The sequence below is a fragment of the Mus musculus genome, chromosome X (assembly GCF_000001635.26).
Source record: "Mus musculus strain C57BL/6J chromosome X, GRCm38.p6 C57BL/6J".
NCBI lineage: Eukaryota > Metazoa > Chordata > Mammalia > Rodentia > Muridae > Mus > Mus musculus.
Genome location: NC_000086.7, coordinates 95,149,548 through 95,168,321, shown reverse-complemented (window position 1 = coordinate 95,168,321; position 18,774 = coordinate 95,149,548). Strand labels below are relative to the sequence as shown.

General features: G+C 40.2%; 1 protein-coding gene across 14 annotated transcripts in view; it reads left to right on the top strand.

The window, feature by feature from the left end:
* The window catches only part of Arhgef9 (CDC42 guanine nucleotide exchange factor (GEF) 9), a 147,924-nt gene that overhangs the window by 28,532 nt on the left and 100,618 nt on the right, over positions 1-18,774 (top strand). For 3 of the 14 annotated variants that reach the window (XM_011247582.2, XM_017318474.1, XM_017318475.1), the window contains exon 1: positions 1,788-2,733. The exons of 2 other annotated variants lie outside the window; for them this stretch is intronic. In XM_011247582.2, coding sequence (XP_011245884.1) covers positions 2,725-2,733 — 9 coding nt within the window. In that variant the 5' untranslated portion in view covers positions 1,788-2,724. Of the gene's footprint in view, positions 1-1,782; positions 2,734-3,236; positions 3,304-3,617; positions 3,646-18,774 lie in introns of those variants that run through there. 9 more of the 14 variants (XM_011247583.2, XM_017318476.1, XM_017318473.1 and 6 more) reach the window with 7 other exon arrangements.

Sequence of the window (18,774 nt, the reverse complement as noted above, 5' to 3'; positions counted from 1 at the left end):
GATAGCATCCTATGAAGCCAGAAGTTTTAAATTTTGATGTTGTTAAGTTTAACTAATTTCTCCTTGGTGGCTTGTGCTTTTGCCACATTTAAGAAACCATATCACAAAGGTGTCCCCTTAATCCCTCTATGTTGTTAGACATTGTCATCATGTCTAAACATTTAATAGAATTCTTCAATATCATTAGGTATTTGGTTTGTGTTCGGATTTCCAGTTGTTTCATATATCACAAATGTGAGTACCTAGGTGTGTCCAAGTTCCACCTCGGTCAACTGAGTTATTTGTGAAGAGATCAATGTATTTGTGAGAAACTGGATTATTGATCTTGTAGCCTTTCATGGTGTACATTTTATAATTAGAATCCCTGTACTGCAGTAACCTCCTTCTTTGGTCCGCTGTGTGTTTGGTAATTGGTAATTAGATCTAAAAGATTGATCTGATTCAGGCTTTTTGTTATTGTTTTGTCAAGAATCATTCACAAACGATTGTTCTATGGGCCAATATGTGTAAAGTGTGGTCTCATTTGGAGTTTATTCTAATCTGGAGGGACTGAGACTATTTTTTTATGACCTGCACTCATTCGAAATTTCTAATAATTTAATTAAGATAATGACTCTCTAAGATTCACAGATTTCTAGAGAATAGCAAACAATTCCCATTCCACTTAAGAGTCCATAGTATGCTCACAGTTCCAAAATTCAGTTTGTTATATCTCTGGCTAATCCAGTTTCTTCTTTCCGCTGTCAACTATCTGTTGATTCCTAAGGCTATAGGAACCTTAAGAAGAGGAAAGGGTCTGAGAGATTATCTAGATAAGGGAGCTCATCTTTCTTTGGGGCCCAGGCCATTGTAGAACTTACATGTATATTTCTGAAGTTGGACTTCTGGGGTCACTTTATTTTCTGGGAAGCTTAAGTCCCCATGCAACAATAAGGAGACAGAAACCTGGAGACATTGCCTGAACGTTACATAGACAAAAATAAATAGGAGTACATTTGAACCCTCCTCTGAGTGTCCATTCAAAGCTATAAACACTGAACAAAGCAATGGCTACAAGTAGATGGCAAGTTCTTGAAAAGTTTATATACAACAACTATTTAACCCATAGCTGGCTTTCTTTCTTCATACTCAGAGGGCTGGGAGAGTGCCTGTTAACTGTAGTGTGATGAAATCACATTCAGAGCAGGACAGGGCGACAACAGCAGAGAAAGCCAAATGGAACTGGATTGTTAACAAGTTGGTGCCCCTATGGTTGTGCCCACAACACTGATTTGTGAGATTTTATTGCTGACGGTCAGTGGCCTGCAATTTAGTTTTAGGCAGTGGCCAAAGACAATTGCTTCCTATTGACTATAGGGGCTGCCAACTTATATGCTTCGTTTCTACCTATCAACCTACCTATTTGCATTTTCTATTCCTTCTCATTTCTCTCTTTTCTTTATCCTGCCTTTCCCTCACCCTTCTCTTTCTTCACTATATCCTCGATTTCTTCTTTTATTCCATCACATCTTTCCTTCTCTTTCTCCTTTCCATGACTTTCTCTGCCTGCCTCCTTTTATTATGCTTGTTCCCCTTCATTTGATTCTGTTTGTTTCCTCCCCTCTTTCTCAGTCTTTTTCCTCGTCCTTCAGTCTCTTACCCTCCCTTCCCCCACAAGTTCCACACCCCCACGTAAAAACTGGCTTTTGGTGGCTCCCGAAGAGAGAGCCGACTCTGTGAGCGTTGGGTCCTCCGATTGGCTGTCGTTGCTAGCACACCAGCTCAAGTCTCGCCTCCGGGCACTGAATGCGCAGCTGCAGCATCTGCTATTGGCTTGTTCTCTTGTCAGCGTCTCTGTCAGAGACTCACGCTGGCGCCCCCAGTTTCTGCGTGAATAAAAAGGCAACCTACCGGCTGAGGTGGGGGTGGGGAGAGGAGAGGGAGAGGGCAAGCTAGGAAAGGCTAGGAAGAGTGGCTGGTAGCCTGGAATCCCTTGAAGAGAGCTAGCAGACGAGAGAGATCTTAGGAAGCTGATGAACTAGAAAGAGTAGGGGAGACTGAGACTGACCGGTAGCCAGCTAGGCAGACAGACGCATGCCCGGACAGACTCTGGAGAACCGATAGGTTCATTTTGCCTTTCTTTTTGAAAAGCAGGATTTTGATTTTTCTGTGGCGCCCAAGAGAGAATGCTGGACTCTGCTACCTTCAGCTTAAGCTAAGATTTCTCAGTTAGGGAGGAAAGATCAGCCCAGTCCCGAGAGGGGGAGGGAAGCAAAAGCCCCTGCCTCCAACCCCCTTCCCTCCCCCGGACCAAACTCGGGGACCAAACCCAGACCTTCCCTAACCATCTGACTTCCTCCTTTCCTTTTTAGCATGGTGGCTGTATGGACAGTCTGACAGAACAGAGATTGACATCTCCCAATCTGCCGGCCCCCCACCTGGAACACTACAGTGTTCTGCATTGCACCATGACCCTGGATGTGCAAACTGTAGTCGTTTTTGCCGTGATTGTAGTCCTCCTGCTTGTCAATGTCATACTCATGTTTTTCTTGGGAACGCGCTGAATGGAGTCCAGCCACCTGAGCTGTTGCGAACTCTCACTTTGATTTCATCCCAAGAGCCTCTGAGGGGGAAAAAATCAGGAGAGACAGTCTGAGACAGGGAAAGAGAGGGAGAAAAAGAACAAGCTTTCTTACTCAGGGGGGAAAACGTTTTGAGCTTCAACATGGCCTCGCTGTGATATGTATGACGTTGGTATATTATCTCTCCCTAAATCTTTTGTCATGTCTTGTCTTTTAAATATGCCTGTGAGTGGAGTTGCTTATTGCTTGAGTAAAATTGTTGATAAAGAAATGTTTTCTATTTAAGTGTGCATGTTTGTGTGCATTCTCTATGTGATGTTTGTGGAGCAAGCTGTGTCCTGTTAAAGTGGCTTCGCTGTTTGTGATGTCTTGTAAACTTATTCTTTAAAAACTGCCTTTAAACTTCACTGTGGGATTTTAATCAAAAATTCTCTCTTGCTATCAGAATGCATTTGGGTTTGTTTGGGGCTGGAGTTGGAGTTGGTATTTGTGGAAGAGAATGATGAATTTTTTGGTGTTCTGTGAAAGTCTTGCATTGGTTGTTTAGAGAACGAAAAACCTATGCAAGAAATGGATTTATGGAAAATACTCTCTAAATAAGGGGCACAATTTTGAGAAGCGGCACGGTGGGGTGCCTCGAGTTGGCACTTATTAACTGTGTCCTTTGAATTTCAGTTTTGCTATTGAGGGTTTCCAATTTCTGATTTGGAAAGCTGCCATCGTTAAAACATTCGTTAAAGCAGTAAGTGTCGTTTTCATTGCAATCATGAAGCAGAACAAAAAGTATTCTTTTATATTTTGAATTAGCAAGAGAGGATTTTAACAAAATGTTTGAGCTCCTTTTCCCAGATATTACACCTCTTGATTTCAGTTTGAGGATTTTTTTTCCTCCCGTGTCTCACCCAGAAAACAAAATCCAGCTTTTTCTCTAGTTTGGAAATAATAGTGTTGGGTATTACTCCTTTGGGGTAAAATTGTTTGCAGTAGTGTTCGTGAACTACTTCAAACAGAAGTTTATAGTGCTGGTGAGATTGATTTCCTTATTTGTTGCTTAAGGACAGAGCTCTCTGAAACTCATGTAACTGTAAGTATATAATGTGCTAAATTAAGACTTTGAACACAAAAGAGGATACATAATGGGATGCAAGCTCGGGAAATGTGAGATATGTCTGTATTATATAGCCGTGGTGATCCTTGTTGTTATTACTACTATTATTTTTATATTGCTGTTTTTGCTGAGATACCGCTTGGCAAGGCTAGTAAAAAGTCATTGCTAGTGCCAGTGTGTACATAATATTTGCTTTTTTTATTTGTTTTTTTTTCCTTCCTTTTCTTCGATGATGCAGACAGATAGTCCTCATTCCGTTGCTTACCTGACTTGAAACGGTGCCATTTCTGGCTCATACAGCAGTGAATCATGCCACATACACGCCCACACACATGCTTCTAGCTATACTCATGTGGGTGGCTGCTCATGTGTGATGTGCAAATCAGCTAGCATTATGCTGTCAATTTTCAAGTCTTGTTCAGTCTCTTTGGAAATGGTTATTGAGGGGGCCTTGAAATTGTCCTGATAGATCGAGAGAACATTATTTAATGGCACTAAGTTGAGGCTTTGAACCTTAGAGTGTGCTCCAGTTGACTCAGTGTGGGTGAGAAGCTGAACAATTTTTTTTCCTTCCTTGTTTGGTACCACGATAGAAGCAGGCTCTGGGAAGCTTCCTGGCAGATTTATCATCCTTTGGGCCCCTTGTGGGGAACCAAGAACCTCTTTGAAATGAGAACTTAGTATGATTATTTTTTTATTTTTTACCTGTTTGTTTCAGAGAAACATTTAAAGGAAGCTTGCATATCAGTTTTGAGACAATGTTGGAGAATGTGGAAAGGCTCTGTGCTGGGTAGCTGCAGACCTAAGTTTCATCTGTTAACTGATTGTTTGACAGTGAGCTTTGTTTTGTTTTATTTTTTTTCCCTCAGTAAGTTTGGGATTCTCCCTATAATATTGGCAATTGGAAATCTTTGAACTAGGTGACTTATAAGTTCTTGCATTCTGTGATTTGGTGCACTCCATAAGGACTCAAAGTCAGAGGGGAATGGACTGGAATGAGGAATGAAAAGGAAAATTAATTATTAACCAAAAGGACTGGGGGAAAGGGTATACCTGTATCTTGTTGCTGGTATCTGCAGAATAATTTTTTTGGTCTAGCCACCTGGGCAAGAAATGAGAACTCTTAACAGTGGAATACATTTGACTTTTGATTATGATTTATTTTATACTAAAAGAAAAAGGAGTCTGTATAGCTAGTTTTTGACCCAGGTTTTTAATGACTAAATAATGTCATGAAATGCCTGAAAACCTTTGACAGAAAGCCTTTGGGTGTGTGCGTAGGGTGCTGCCAGTATATTTCTGGATGTGTGTGCATATTCATCTGGGTGGTAGTGGTGGTGGTGGTGGTGGTGATGGTTGTAAATACTCCTGAGTGTGGCCGGAGAATGTATGGTATAAGAATATATGAAGATAGCATCAAATTCCTCAGTTCTGATTAGCTTTCCCTGGGGCTGGATAAATTTTCATCACCTAAAGCCTTTTAGGCTTGAATAGAGGGGTCCTTTGAGTGAGCATTCCCATCAGGAATTTAAGCTATAAAAGGCTCATTCTTTAAAAATTCAGGAGATATTACTGGTGAGATGGCAGGGCACGTAAGAGCTGCCAGAAGTGAGTTTAGGGAACAGACAACAAGGTGCTAGTGTGGCTTAGTTGTGTGTATCCGAAAGCCTTCATAGTTCTTCAAATATGTGAATTCATGCAACAGGAGAAGGGAACAGAAGAAAATGAGAAATGTAGGCCAGATGAGCAAAACCCTATGCAATTTAACTTGCCTTCTTTTTTTTTTTCTCTCTGCTTTCTGCCTTGTTAAATAACTTTCCCCCCCCCCCCGTCCTTTTCTCTCTTATCTGTCACTTTTAAGTGCTTAAGGTACAAGAATGAAGATGGGGCTTTTCCACTTTGATTTGTTTATTTTCTTAGAAAGCCCTTTATTTTCCCTTCTAACGCTCTTATCCCTTTGAGTAGAGGATAAGCTTTTGCTAGGAGGAGGGGGCTAAACCGAAGCTAAGAGATTTTGGCCCTCAGCTCCCCCACCTAGGAATTAAATAAAATGCCTTCTTCTGGTATCCTAGTAACTCATGAATCACCCAATAACCACTGAACTTCAGAGCCCACTTTTTAAAGGCACAGGCGATATAGTCTCTGTTCAGCAAACACTGGAAGCCAACAAAACTGGAAGAGATGCTCTTGAGGAAAGAGCAAGAAAAAACAAAACCTTTATTGCCTGAAAATGCCTAGAAAATGTATTCACAGTAGGCATGAAAAGCCCAGCCTTGGACATCCATGTTGACTGTTTAATTGGAAGATGACTCCTGAGTTCTACTCTCTCTTTAGTCATTATCCTTATTTTTAAGATTAACTGAGCCATTTCACTGCCTACTTTTAGTGTAGGAAATCTGTAGGTCTCGAAAGGATATTTTATCTCCATTTTTGGCTTCAGGCAGTGAGACAGTAAAGTGATAATCTGGCAGGAACAAACTGACCAGCATATTTTGGTCATTAAGACGGGTCTCACCTGTCAAAAGCAGCAATATCTGCGTCTGTAGTTTGCTAGAATTTTGTTTGTAGCTCAGAGAAGCTGTTCTTTTCCTGTGTTACAGTAGTTTCAGACTAGAAGTTAGAGAAAGTCATTTTGATTGCTTATCTGATGAATGGTGATTGGGGACTGGTTCACCTGTGTGATTTTGTGTGTGTGTGTGTGTGTGTGTGTGTTTGCGTGCACGTGCATCCATCCTTGCTCGCTCGCTCATATACGTGCTCTTCTACAAAGCTAAGGGATCACAAGAAAGCTCTGGGTGAAGTGCCCCATTGTGTTGTGAGGCTCAGACTTAGAGTGATTGACTGTACAGAGGATACACTCTAGTTGCAGTGATAGTGCTAAATATGCCCTCTTTAGCCTGTCTGCTACCATTGCATCTGATCTTATGGTGTGAAATGTGAAAATTGAGCCTTTGCTCCCGAAATACCTCTTGCAAACGATCTGGATACAGCTCTAATAGCTTTTTGATAAGAAGCGTAAGGGAAGCAGCAAATCTTAGACTTCAAGCCCTTATTTACAACTTCAGTTACAATAAACAATTACAAAGAAGCTTTGCAACTTCTCTAGGCTGTGTCTCTTGCTTTCCAAGAATCCTTTATTAAAGCTTAATTCTTCTAATATGTGCCCAGAGTGTCTCTTTCTGTCCCTATGGATCTAGCACTCTAGAATATTTAATTCATTATGCTTTGCCCTGGCACCAAAGTACAACGTGGAAAAACTAGAAAGGAGAAAGGCCTCCAGGAAAGAAGCTGTTAATGGCTATGTCTGTAACACTTTGTCAATGCATGGGCCTATAAAGTTTGCAAAGTGATTTTTACATCTTTCTTAATTTTATATCATATTAGCCATTTGAAATGGGCAAGGATGTTTGCTGTTCCTGGATTTACAATTGAGAAGAGTAAAGGTGAGAACTGTTGGTGTGTCAGCCTGTTTTGATGTAGGAGCATCAAAGTTGACCTTTTCCAGTTAGTGTAAGCTGAAACGGTTGAGGTGAGGAAGCCAGTGTGTGAATCATTCCTGAAGTCACATGGCTTCTTTGGATTTGCATGCTTACATTTTTAGTGCTTTTTAATACTTAGTGCTTTTGAAAAAAACTTTAGTCCATGAAATGTCTTAATGAAAAGAAAATGTCACTATTATGGAATCCTCAAAGTAAAAGCCAATGTGAATTGTTGAAACCTATGTTTTGAGGGGACTACCATTTTCATGCCCTTGTCCTCTTGGAGACACATACTTTTCTATATTTATCTTAAAACGTGCTGCCCAAGATTGGGTAGCTTGTCTACACTACATCAGACCCTGGATTTGATCCTTTGGATTGCACCAAAAAGTAGAACTAAGAACAACAAAAAAGTGCTACCCCAAACTGATAATGCTGCTCCACCTGCCACCTGACGAATATAAAATATGCAGGGAGGGGTTTTGATCGGCCGGTGAAATGGCTGATTGAATTGAAACCTCTTCAAGATGATTCAGATACGCAACTTACCCTTTTGTGTTTGTCACGGTCCTTTTTTTGGAAATGTGTCTTTTACGTCAGTTTAGGGTTTTGATTCTCTTCAAACTTGTCATATTTTGTTTTTATTGGTCTATTCTTGTATCTTTATGGATTTTAATTTTTCATCATGTATAAGAAATTCAGGTTTTTTTTCAAGCAACATATCAGTTAAAATATATTTTGTTCATGTATTGTCTTAGCCTTTTGGAATTTTGGAGTTTGTTCTTCATATCATACAGAAGATTAGCAATGTCTAGCAGTGCAGCATTACTTTAAATTTGAAAAGGTATCACAAAAATTGACTCGAAGGTTGTTCTTGTATGATGAGATTATGTTACTTCTTTGATATCTTAATAATGCCTCCTTTGGAAGTTGGAGTCTGTTAAGTTTTCTATGTAGCTGGTCAACTAGTGCTGACTTTATCTGTCGTGCTAGTACCTGTCCTACCACTGCATTGATGAGGATAACATGAGATTCATTGCATGCTTTATGGGCATCAGGATACACCCCATTCCTAGCTATTATCTGTCAAACTTGTGCTCCCATGAGAAAAAGAATATGTTCTTTGCTATCTTTCCCTTGATGCGTTTCATTGCAGGCAGGCTTCACAGTGCCCTGCCTTCTTGTTTTGGTTTGGTTTTTTTCAATGCTCACAAACAAGGTGTTATCTAATTGGGTCTAATTTAGCTAAAGGTCAAAGCCACAATTGCTTTTTTTTCCTTTTTGAAAATGCAGGACATCATGAATAAGACAGAATAATTTTGTTTTCAGGGTTCTGTATAATGTATAGTTTCCTTGCTGCTGTACCTTGCTATGTATTGGAATCACCAGGAGGAATTAACAAGATTAACAATTTCTAGAACCTTTCTTTTTGATTTGGTTATAGTGGGTCTTTGACATCAATATTTTTCTAAAAGCAACCAGAGGATGGGAAATAGTTCAGAGGAACTATTAGCTTGGCCTGAGTATAATTTATTACACATATGAATAGGAAAGACCCGTAGATTCAAACAATCTGCAGAGCTTGCCAGAGACTTGCTGAATTCCAAAGGCTAATGTCAATTTCAAGAAGATTCTACTCTAGGCAAGGAGTAGTCTGGCACCTATTAGAATTTAAAAACAAGTTGTTTCTCTGTATTTACAGGTTCTGCTGCATCCACAGATAGAAAATATTAGAAAAATTACATATGTAAATTTGGGAGGTGGACCTTCTGGTATATCTCAGTGACATAGCTCAAACTATGTGAGACCCTGGGTTCTTTTGCCAGTACAAGAGTGAAAGCAAAGTACAAAGCAGCACAACCATAGGGTATAATGCTGTATTTTCTAGAAGGGACTTGATCATCATAAGATTTTATATTTGAAGGGAGTCAAGGAACCAATATTCCAGATTCCAAAGGACAACTCTAATCAGTTTGATGGTTTGATAGTTTGAATTTTCAGGAAAATAATATATTCCTGTATATTTGCTGTATTGATGCATATTCCAGAGTGACTTAAAATAAATTACTTTTATCTTCTAAAGTTGTTTTTCATCTGAAAATTAAGGATAAGTTGGTTTTATTGGATAAGATGGTTTCAAAGATTTCTTCCGGTTCACATAATCAACACTCACTCTCTGATTAGTATTATGTAAGTGCTACAGGCAACATACAGAGTTATGTCAGCAGGTTTTGAATCTCAGGGTGGTTATGGGGTCAGTAGATTTGCCTTTGTAATTAGACTTGGATTAGGGGTTTTATTTTCCCCTCTAGCAGGTGAAACACAGATTTCATTCTTTGAGCTAGCTACTAGCCATTAAGAAATAAAGGAATCCCTTAGTGACTTGAGTAGTAGTAGTATACTAGTTTGGGATTCAGCTTGTTTAAAACAACAACAACTATGCTGTATGAGTAGTTGAGAATTGTCCTTTATAAATACAGAACCAGTCTCATGGGTATGGAAAAACAGAGGAGGTAAGGGCTACCTTGACAGCCAACAGCCACTTCCTACATTATTTTAAGAAGTCACTCATTTGGTTAATAATAGCACTTACTCAGTGCATTTCACCAAGCAATGGCAACTCCAATTTAACTGTGTCCCTGCTTACCTTGTATTCAACTAGACACAGTTAACCAAGCCATCACAGGTTATAGAGTTGCCAACTAAAAGTGAATTTGATGTGTCTACTAGAGGTTTCTTTCAATCACAGTTTTCTCATTTTTTTCTTTGTTTAACATAATGTAACAGGACTGGGAAAGAATAAGTTTAAGAATGCAAGAAAATCATTTATATGGAAACAAAAGTAACAGGTGTTTAAATATGTGCTTCCTCTCTGTTAGTCATATGCAGGATGACTGTTTATATTCAATACAAATAAATTTCCATGTAATCATGATTTAAAAAAATAATAATAATAGTACTTACTGCCAGTAATATGTAAGACAGACTCTCAATAAAGTTCTCTAGTTAACTCCATTGGTCCAAACCTATGGGTAGTTTAGGAAATGAGGCTCATAAGGATTAAGACATATATAGAAGATAAACCTATATAGAAGAAAAAAGTGCTATAAAGAGCATTGACCCAAAGGTTCAGCCCCTGACTCTTTCCCCACCTTGCTGCCAGATCTTGACTAAAGCTTTTACCTCAGTTTCTATGTCACTGAAATTAAGAGGGTTTTAACAGAAAAATCATGGTTTTAGGAAGAAAATAAATCTATGTAAGACAGGAACATGCAGAACACTTCTGGTTTTCTTATGGCAGGGCCTTATTGGCAGGACTAGAGAACAGATTAGAAAGGTCCATGTAACTATTTTGTCAATGCAGACTTTACTTACTGGGGGAATTGGAATTAAAAGAGGGGATGACCCTTCCCAGAGTAGCCAAAATGATTGGGAGACAGAATACCCATGGATGAGTACATGACTAAGGTTAGTCTGACTAAAGTGGCGAGGCTTCTCCAAGAATTGCTTATGGGGGGAAGAGATGAAGATACCTGAAAAGTCTGCAGCACATTGCTTTGCTCTGTTTATACAAGTAAAAACAAAAACAAACAAAACAAAACAAAAAGAAAAAGAAAACAACTAAGGCACAGAAGCGAACAAGTGTCCAAGGCTGCAGTAATGAGTGATTCTGGATTCATGACTCCTCATGTTCCTTGGTAAACTATTATCCTTTTCTAGGATTCTGGATCTATACTGTCTAGAGATCTATATATATTTTTTACAGGTTTGAGCAAAGTAAGAAAGCTAAACAGACAAGAAGAGTATTATATAACCTCCCAGGAGAGCTGGCCTTTGGGTGCTAGGCAGTGGGAAGAGGGCAGCAGAAACAGAATCTCCTGTAAGCCACGTTCGCTTTCTTGAGGCAAAGGAGCCCTGGATAAACCCCTATGCTGAGTAATATCACCCTCAGGGCCCAGAGCAGGCCAGTACTGTTCATCTACAGCCAGCTCTTGGAATGGCTCTGGCAGCTGATTTCTCCGCCTGCCTGCCTTCATTAAAGGAGGAGAAGCCATGCACCTCCATGCCCAGCTGGCTGCGGAAAGGATGTGCTAAGATCCCACCCCCACCTACTCTGAGTGGCGCCTAAAGGCAATAGTTACTTTTAGCTGAACCTCCCACAGCCTCTCCTCCACCCACTTTCTTCCTGCCTCCTCTCGCATCGAATGTTGCTGGTTGGCAAGAGGGCTAAGTAGTGGGTGCCTTGGTTTCGGGATAAAGGCACCAGAGGAGCCAGGTGTCACTAGGAGGGCTTCTGATAAATTAGGCACCGTGACAGAGCTCAGAATACAGGCAAAATGATGACACTGTTTTCTTCTTAGGACACAAAGATAATGGACGGGCGTATTAACAGTTTTGGACCTTGTAAGGAGCTGAGTGATGTGCAAATCCAGATCAGATTGCACAGGAATATTCGAGATTTACTAGACCACGCATATACTTTAAGGAAAGGAAACTGGTCCTAGCAGACATTTGATTCTTCACTTTCCCTCTTGAGTGTTAGGTTATATTTTCAGTGGGTTTCATAATTTGTGTCACCTGAATTTTCCTGTGACCTTGTCAAAGAGGTATGCTAGAGACTGAGAAAAATGAGATGCAAAGACTCAATTGTTATATAATTGCTTTCAGCTTGATCTAGACTCAAACTCTGGAAATTAAAGTGTCATTTAGTCATTTCAGACAACTTTATCTTCAACAAAAGGGACATCAGAGCTGTCTTAGTTCTAATCCTCTCATTGTTGAAGCTGGGGAACTAGACACGAGAAGGACAAAGCTTGCCTAAGAAACAAAATACAGTTGTAGTAGCACAAACGTTAGGGCATTGCAGAATAATGGTGTGAATTCCTGAACCCAGAAGATGTGCTAGCCACTCTTTTTTTTTTTTCCTTCCAGAGGTAATTTTAAAAATGTATCTGTGTGATGGAAATTAGGAGTCTGTGACAATAGCCAGGGCAAGGCAAGCACTCTGACTTGATTTTCTTGTCTGTAATTTGAAGCTGGTAATCTCAGAGCTCCCTAAAGCAGAGATCTGTAGGTGACTGCTACAGTGGAGGAGTTTTGATACTCAGTCCTCTTTGCATGAAAATACGGAGGGCATGCTAATAGGAAGTCAGTTACACTGTGCCCTTGAACAAATCTCTTTGTGTCCTTTGTAGCTAAATTCTCTCTACCACAGCGGAGAGGATTCTTATTACTGTTCTCTCTTGGAAGGAAAGAGGCCTTATGATCCGTCCTATGCTTTGGATTCTTGGTAGAAATCTGGGATATTTTTTTATACAAGAAGCCTTCTTTTAGTTATTCCAAGCTCTATTCTCCATGGAGCCACACACATGTTGCTATGAATAGCAAACCAGTTTGCACTCTCCCTATCTCCCGCAAAGCTAAAAGAGGAGTTTGGAAGACAGCCCAAATTAATTTTGTTATTATTTAGCACCTTTTCAAGTCCCTCGAGCTGAGCTACCTAAGCACGCTGCAGTTAAAAAACAGTTCTTGCCCCCCACCCCACCCCCGCCTCAGGCTTTGGTTAGGATTTGTTTTGAATATTACTAGGTTTTCTTTCTTTTTTTGTTGTTTTTTGTTTGTTTGTTTGTTTTCTTTTTTCGAGATAGGGTTTCCCTGTATAGCCCTGGCTGTCCTGGAACTCACTTTGTAGACCAGGCTGGCCTCGAACTCAGAAATCCGCCTGCCTCTGCCTCTGCCTCCCGAGTGCTGGGATTAAAGGCATCCGGCTCTAGGTTTTCTTAATATGATTAGGAATTGTTTTGAAGTCATACTTTTGGCCAGTGACCTACATAGAATAAGTGGACATTCTCCATCTTTATCTCTACCATTTCATGTGGAAATATCTCCTCCCTGCTCTGGGAGGAGGGGGCAGATGAAAAGTATAAAAACAGCTGAGAGCAGTAGAGACCCAGACAGGAGGATGGTGATTTCTTTAGAAACACAAGTAGATCCCAATGCCTCACCCAAACCCCACAATAATAATAAACAAATAAGAACAATTTTATATTGCTTTCACTGACTCAGATCAGTGCTGGGTTTTTGTTGTTGCTTGTTTTTTGTTTTTTTTTTTTTTAAAAAGTGGTGTGCTAGGCAGAACTAGCAATTCCTAGTCCATGAAAACTTTGAGTAAGGATTTTATCTGAAAACTACTTGGAGCCCTTTGCTTCTATCTAGGTCTTTTTTCTTTTTTAAATAAAAGCCAGTCAAGAGAGCAGGAAGAACTAAGTGGAGGAGGCCACTGGATAGTTCTAGTCTTGTTAACATATAAACCATTAGCTAGCATTTCAGATAACATCTTAAGTCTATCTGAATATATAGTCTAAGGATGCTTCAGAAACCACTCCATGTGCAGAAACGTGATCATAAATCTTGTAGTCCTTTGTGCCCTGATTAGTTGGGATGTTTTCTCTGCAGATTTATCTAGATTTACTCTTAAAGAGTGGGCCTTGGGCTAAAGGCTGTTCATTAAGCCAGGTGTAGTGTGGCTCATATCTGTAATCCAGCACTCAGGAGGCTCAGTCAAGAGGATTGCCATGAACTAAAGACCAGCATGGATTACATAGTGAGTTTAAAGACAGGTGGTCTGCAGTATGAGACCCTGTCTCAGGAAACAAAGCAAAATGCTGCCTCACCTCCTATAGTTATTCCAAAGGATCAGGTACAGTGATTAAGATAAACCATACATTGTTTTCCTTGGGCTTTATTGACTAGTGTATGTCTTTGAGGCCTTGTTTACCCATATACTGTTTACTAAAGCCCCTGGGAAAATGAATGTTGAATGTATGACAGGTATAGATTCCAGAAGGTTGCTGTTGTCTAGAAGGGGTTTAACTAGGATAAGACATTTTAGGTACTAATTTGCAGTTATATATCTACATAATGATACATTGTGGTGGGGAGAAACAAAATTAGCCCATGGTACTTAACGAGAGAAGTCACTAGTGAGAAAGAAGTCATATATTAAGCCTGCTCCCTCATAGTATTGCATAGGAAGCTGAGACATAAATAGTGGCAAGACTTGTTATTTACCCAAAGACTTGTTATTTGATCAGTGATTTGTGTCTATTTATTACTTGCTGCTTGACTCCGTATTGAAACTCTTTGGCTTAACTACTGGAGGTAAAATTTGAACTCATGTTCCCTGTCCTGCTTGTGTGCAGATTGAGCCAGACATCTTGAAGGAAATCTGGTGTCTTAATCGGGGTTTCTATTCCTGCACAGAATATCATGACCAAGAAGCAAATTGGGGAGGAAAGGGTTTATTCGGCTGACACTTCTCACATTGCTGTTCATCACCGAAGGAAGTCAGGACTGGAACTCAAGCAGGTCAGGAAGCAGGAGCTGATGCAGAGACCATGATGGGATATTACTTACTGGCTTGCTTCCCCTGGCTTGCTCAGCTTGCTCTCTTATAGAACCCAAGACTACCAGCCCAGAGATGGCACCACCCACAAGGGGCCCTCCCACTCTTGATCAGTAATTGAGAAAATGCCTTACAATTGTATCTCATGGAGGCGTTTTCCTAACTGAAGCTCCTTTCTCTGTGATAACTCTGGCCTGTGTCAAGTTGACACACAAAACCAGCCAGTGCAGCCAGTAACAACAAATTGCTGGGTAGTAAAATTGGTTCAGCTTTATTGCTTATGAATGCCCAATACATACATGTACATCTAAGTCATTTTTAATACACACAGCACACTCAGGCATACAGGTGAAACTCATTTGGGACTCTTAGGGCATATACAGTTGGTTCATACTTTCTCATTTGCATACCTAAAGCACAAATACTCACTGAAGAATGGGACATCTTATATATGGGATAGATCCCTGGGTGGGGCAGTCTCTGGATGGTCTTTCCTTCCATCTCAGCTCCACACTTTGTCTCTGTAACTCCTTCCATGGGTATTTTGTTCCCCATTCTAAGAAGGAGTGAAGTATCCACACTTGAGCCTTCCTTCTTGAGTTTCATGTGTTTTGCAAATTGTATCTTGGATATTCTAAGTTTCTGGGCTAATAACCGCTTATCAGTGAGTGCATATCATGAGTGTTCTTTTCTGATTGGGTTACCTCACTCAGGATGATATCCTCCAGATGCATCCATTTGCCTAAGAATTTCATGGCCTAGTCGGCCATCAATGGGAGGAGAGATCCTTGGTATTGTGAAGATCATATGCCCCAGTACAGGGGAATGCCAGGGCCAGGAAGGGGGAGTGGGTGGGTTGGGGAGCAGGGTGGGGAGAGGGTATAGGGGGCTTTGGGGATAGCATTTGAAATGTAAAGGAAGAAAATATCTAATAAAAATGCCTTAATAAAAATATAGAATAAATAAATAAATAAGAATGGGGCATCTTAACACTTGAATATTCTCAGCGAAAGCAAGAGATACACAGGATGACATGTGGTATACTTGTATATATTCCTATGTTTGAACATGTATGGATGCATATAAGCTACACTATATATCTAAATACACATGAAACACACTGAGATACATACCTGGATATGCTTTATAACCAGTGTACTGCCAGCATGCACTTAGATTCCTGAAAAGACAGCATTAAGGACATTCTTGAAAAACAATACTCAAACATGACAACATGAGACATACCTGAAAACATCTATGGGACATACTCACATGCACCAGACACACCTGAGCAGATTGTATCCTAACCCTGGGGCAACCTGGATTTGTACCTTTCTTCTAAGTGACAGGTTTCTGGATGTACCTGGTAGACCTCTTATCAGCTTGCCCTGACCTTCCTTTTCTTTCTTTCTTTCTTTCTTTCTTTCTTTCTTTCTTTCTTTCTTTCTTTCCTTCCTTCCTTCCTTCCTTCCTTTCCTTCCTTCCTTCCTTCCTTCCTTCCTTCCTTTCTTTCTTTCTTTCTTTCCTTCCTTCCTTCTTCTCCTCCTCCCCCTCCTCCCTCCTCCCTCCTCCTCCTCCTCCTCCCCCCCACTCCTCCTCCTCCTCCTCCTCCTCTTCCTCCTCCTCCTCCTCCTCCTCCTCCTCCTCCTCCTCCTTCTTCTTCTTCTTCTTCTTCTTCTTCTTTTTCTTCTTCTTTTTGCTATCAGGCATAAGAGGGCAGGAAGACAAATAATAAAATTGATGTTAAAGATGGCATGTCATAGTAGGTTCCACAAGGAAAATAAGTCTCAAATCTTAGACCTCAGTTGTGAGTCAACAGGCAGTTATATAAAGAATGGAAAGAGCACATTGGCATTGATCAATGTAGAAATCTGAAGCCTGCTTCCTCATCCCTGTCTACTTACAAAACATTACAGAGTGATGAAATTGTAAAGCAGTGCCCTAGAAAACATAAAATAACTTAATATTAAAGTTTGTTTTTCTTGAAGCTAAAATGGCATCTTGGATCAAAATCACTATAGCTGAATTGTGGTTGGGAAGGTGTGAGGGTAAGTGGTAAGATGCATAAAGACAGACCCTATTGGTCAATGGCCCAACTACTGCACTAGAGCTGGGCTGAAAGACCAGCCACAGCCTTAATGATCACAACTCAGACCCTAAGTACAACAGCTTAGGCCATTTGTCCCCACTAAAAAGAGGTCCTACTATTTTTAGAATTCTTCAAGCTAGAAACCAGGTCATGGTGTCCAGAGGAAGATTTTTTGGCCTTTGGTATTAAAGGCTGGAGCTAGAAGCAGGTGACCATAACTAGATAAAGGGTGGGAAGCAGAATGTTACCTAATGGATGTATTCCACCTTAAGAAACTGCTCTTAAGCAGCAGCTTCATAACCATTGCTGCATTACCATTGACTGTGAGAGCCTTGGGACATTTATCAGCTTTGACTCAGCTCAAGAAATAGGAGTTCCAGTTGGTACTTCATAGGCTTCATAGGCTTCATAGGCTGAGCCTCAGTTTGTTACCCCTTTCTTAACCTGGGCTCATTTGGTCTACTTGTAAAAGATACTGCAACTATCCTCAGATGATATTTTTGTAGATGTACTTGGTCTATGCCCCAAAAATCTGCATCTTCTTTATCCTTGAGCTAGTTTAAGTGGAAATATTAAAGAAAGGTATAAAAGGCCATGGGAAGCCAGGCAAAATCCGTTTCTAGGGTCAGGCCATGCTGGTTTTCCCTGAACTCATACAGAAGCTTTCTAATACCAGGTCTCATTGCTAGAAAATAAACTGCTTGCACATTTATATGATCAGATAGCTTAGGTTCATCATGGGGTGGTTGTAGTGACAAGAAGGGGGACATCAGGGACATGCTGCTCCCCTAAAACTGAGAAAAGCAATATGAGCTCCCTATACTTTTCTTCTGCTGGAGGAAGCACCCAAAAGTGTCATTTTTGGCTCCAGGAGAGAAAATTATTCTAAGTATTTGTATTTATGTCTATTTTATCTACTTTGTTGAGTGGGTGAGAGGTCAAGAACTAGTATATATATTTTAGATTTCCTCCCAATTCCAGACATTGTGAACAAAATTAAACTCAGCATCAATTTTCTGTTCTATAAAGTAGGCTTAATTTTAACATCTCATGGTATTTAGGTTATAAGAATACGTTTTGATAAAGGATGAGAAAAATGTTGTTTCAAACATCAAAAGTGGGTCTGTACTGTTTGAAATGTTAAGATTTCGTCCAGGTTATGATTATAGTTAGTTTAAAGATAATGAGAAGCTCATCTTGACTTCTTATACCTCTCAAATGAGTGCATTCATAAGCCCCTGCTCCTTCCTCCCAAAACCTGCTTAAAAGATTAAGAGAGTAGCTCAATGATAACCTCATCCTTTCATCAAAATTGTCTTAGTTGCCTTTCTATTGCTTTGATAAAATACCCTGCTGTCTTAGTTACTGTTCTACTGCTGCGAAGAGACATCATGACAAAGGCAACTTACAAAAGAAAGCATTTAATTGGAGTCTTGCTACAGATTCAGAGATTTAGTTCCTTTTCATCATGGTAGGAAGCATAGAGGCAAGCAGGCATTGTGTTGGAACAGTTGCTGAGACTTTATACCTGCATCTGCAGGCAAGAGGTGGAGAAAGAGAGAGATGAGACTGGGCCTGGTATGTATATTGTTAACTTAAAGCTCACCCTCAGTGATACATCTCCTGCAACAATGTTACATTTCCTAACCCTTCCTAAACAGCCCACCAAGCATTCAAGTATATAAGCCTATGGGAGGGGGAGCATTCATTTGATTCAAACCATCACACCTGCCAAATGCAACTTAAGGGAGAAAGGCTGTGCTCACAGTTCAAGGATATAGTGTATCATGGTGAGGAAGTCAAGTTGACCAGTGTTTAAAGCAAACTGATCACATCTCATGCATAATCAGGAAGCAGAGAGTAATGAATGTGCTCATCGAGCTTTCTCCTTTTTATATAGGCCAGGACCCAGTTCTTAGAAAAGTCATGCCCACATTTAGGGGTAGGTCTTTTCACCTCAATTAACCTAATCAAGACACTTCCTCAAGATATGCCTAAAGGCTAACGCAATTCAAATAATTCCTAAGAAGTCTACCTGGAGACTGGTCTAGAAAATTCCAGGTCTTGTCAAGTTGATAATCAGTACTAACCGTCAAATAATCTAATTCAGCTGTCTGAATTCATACAGTAAG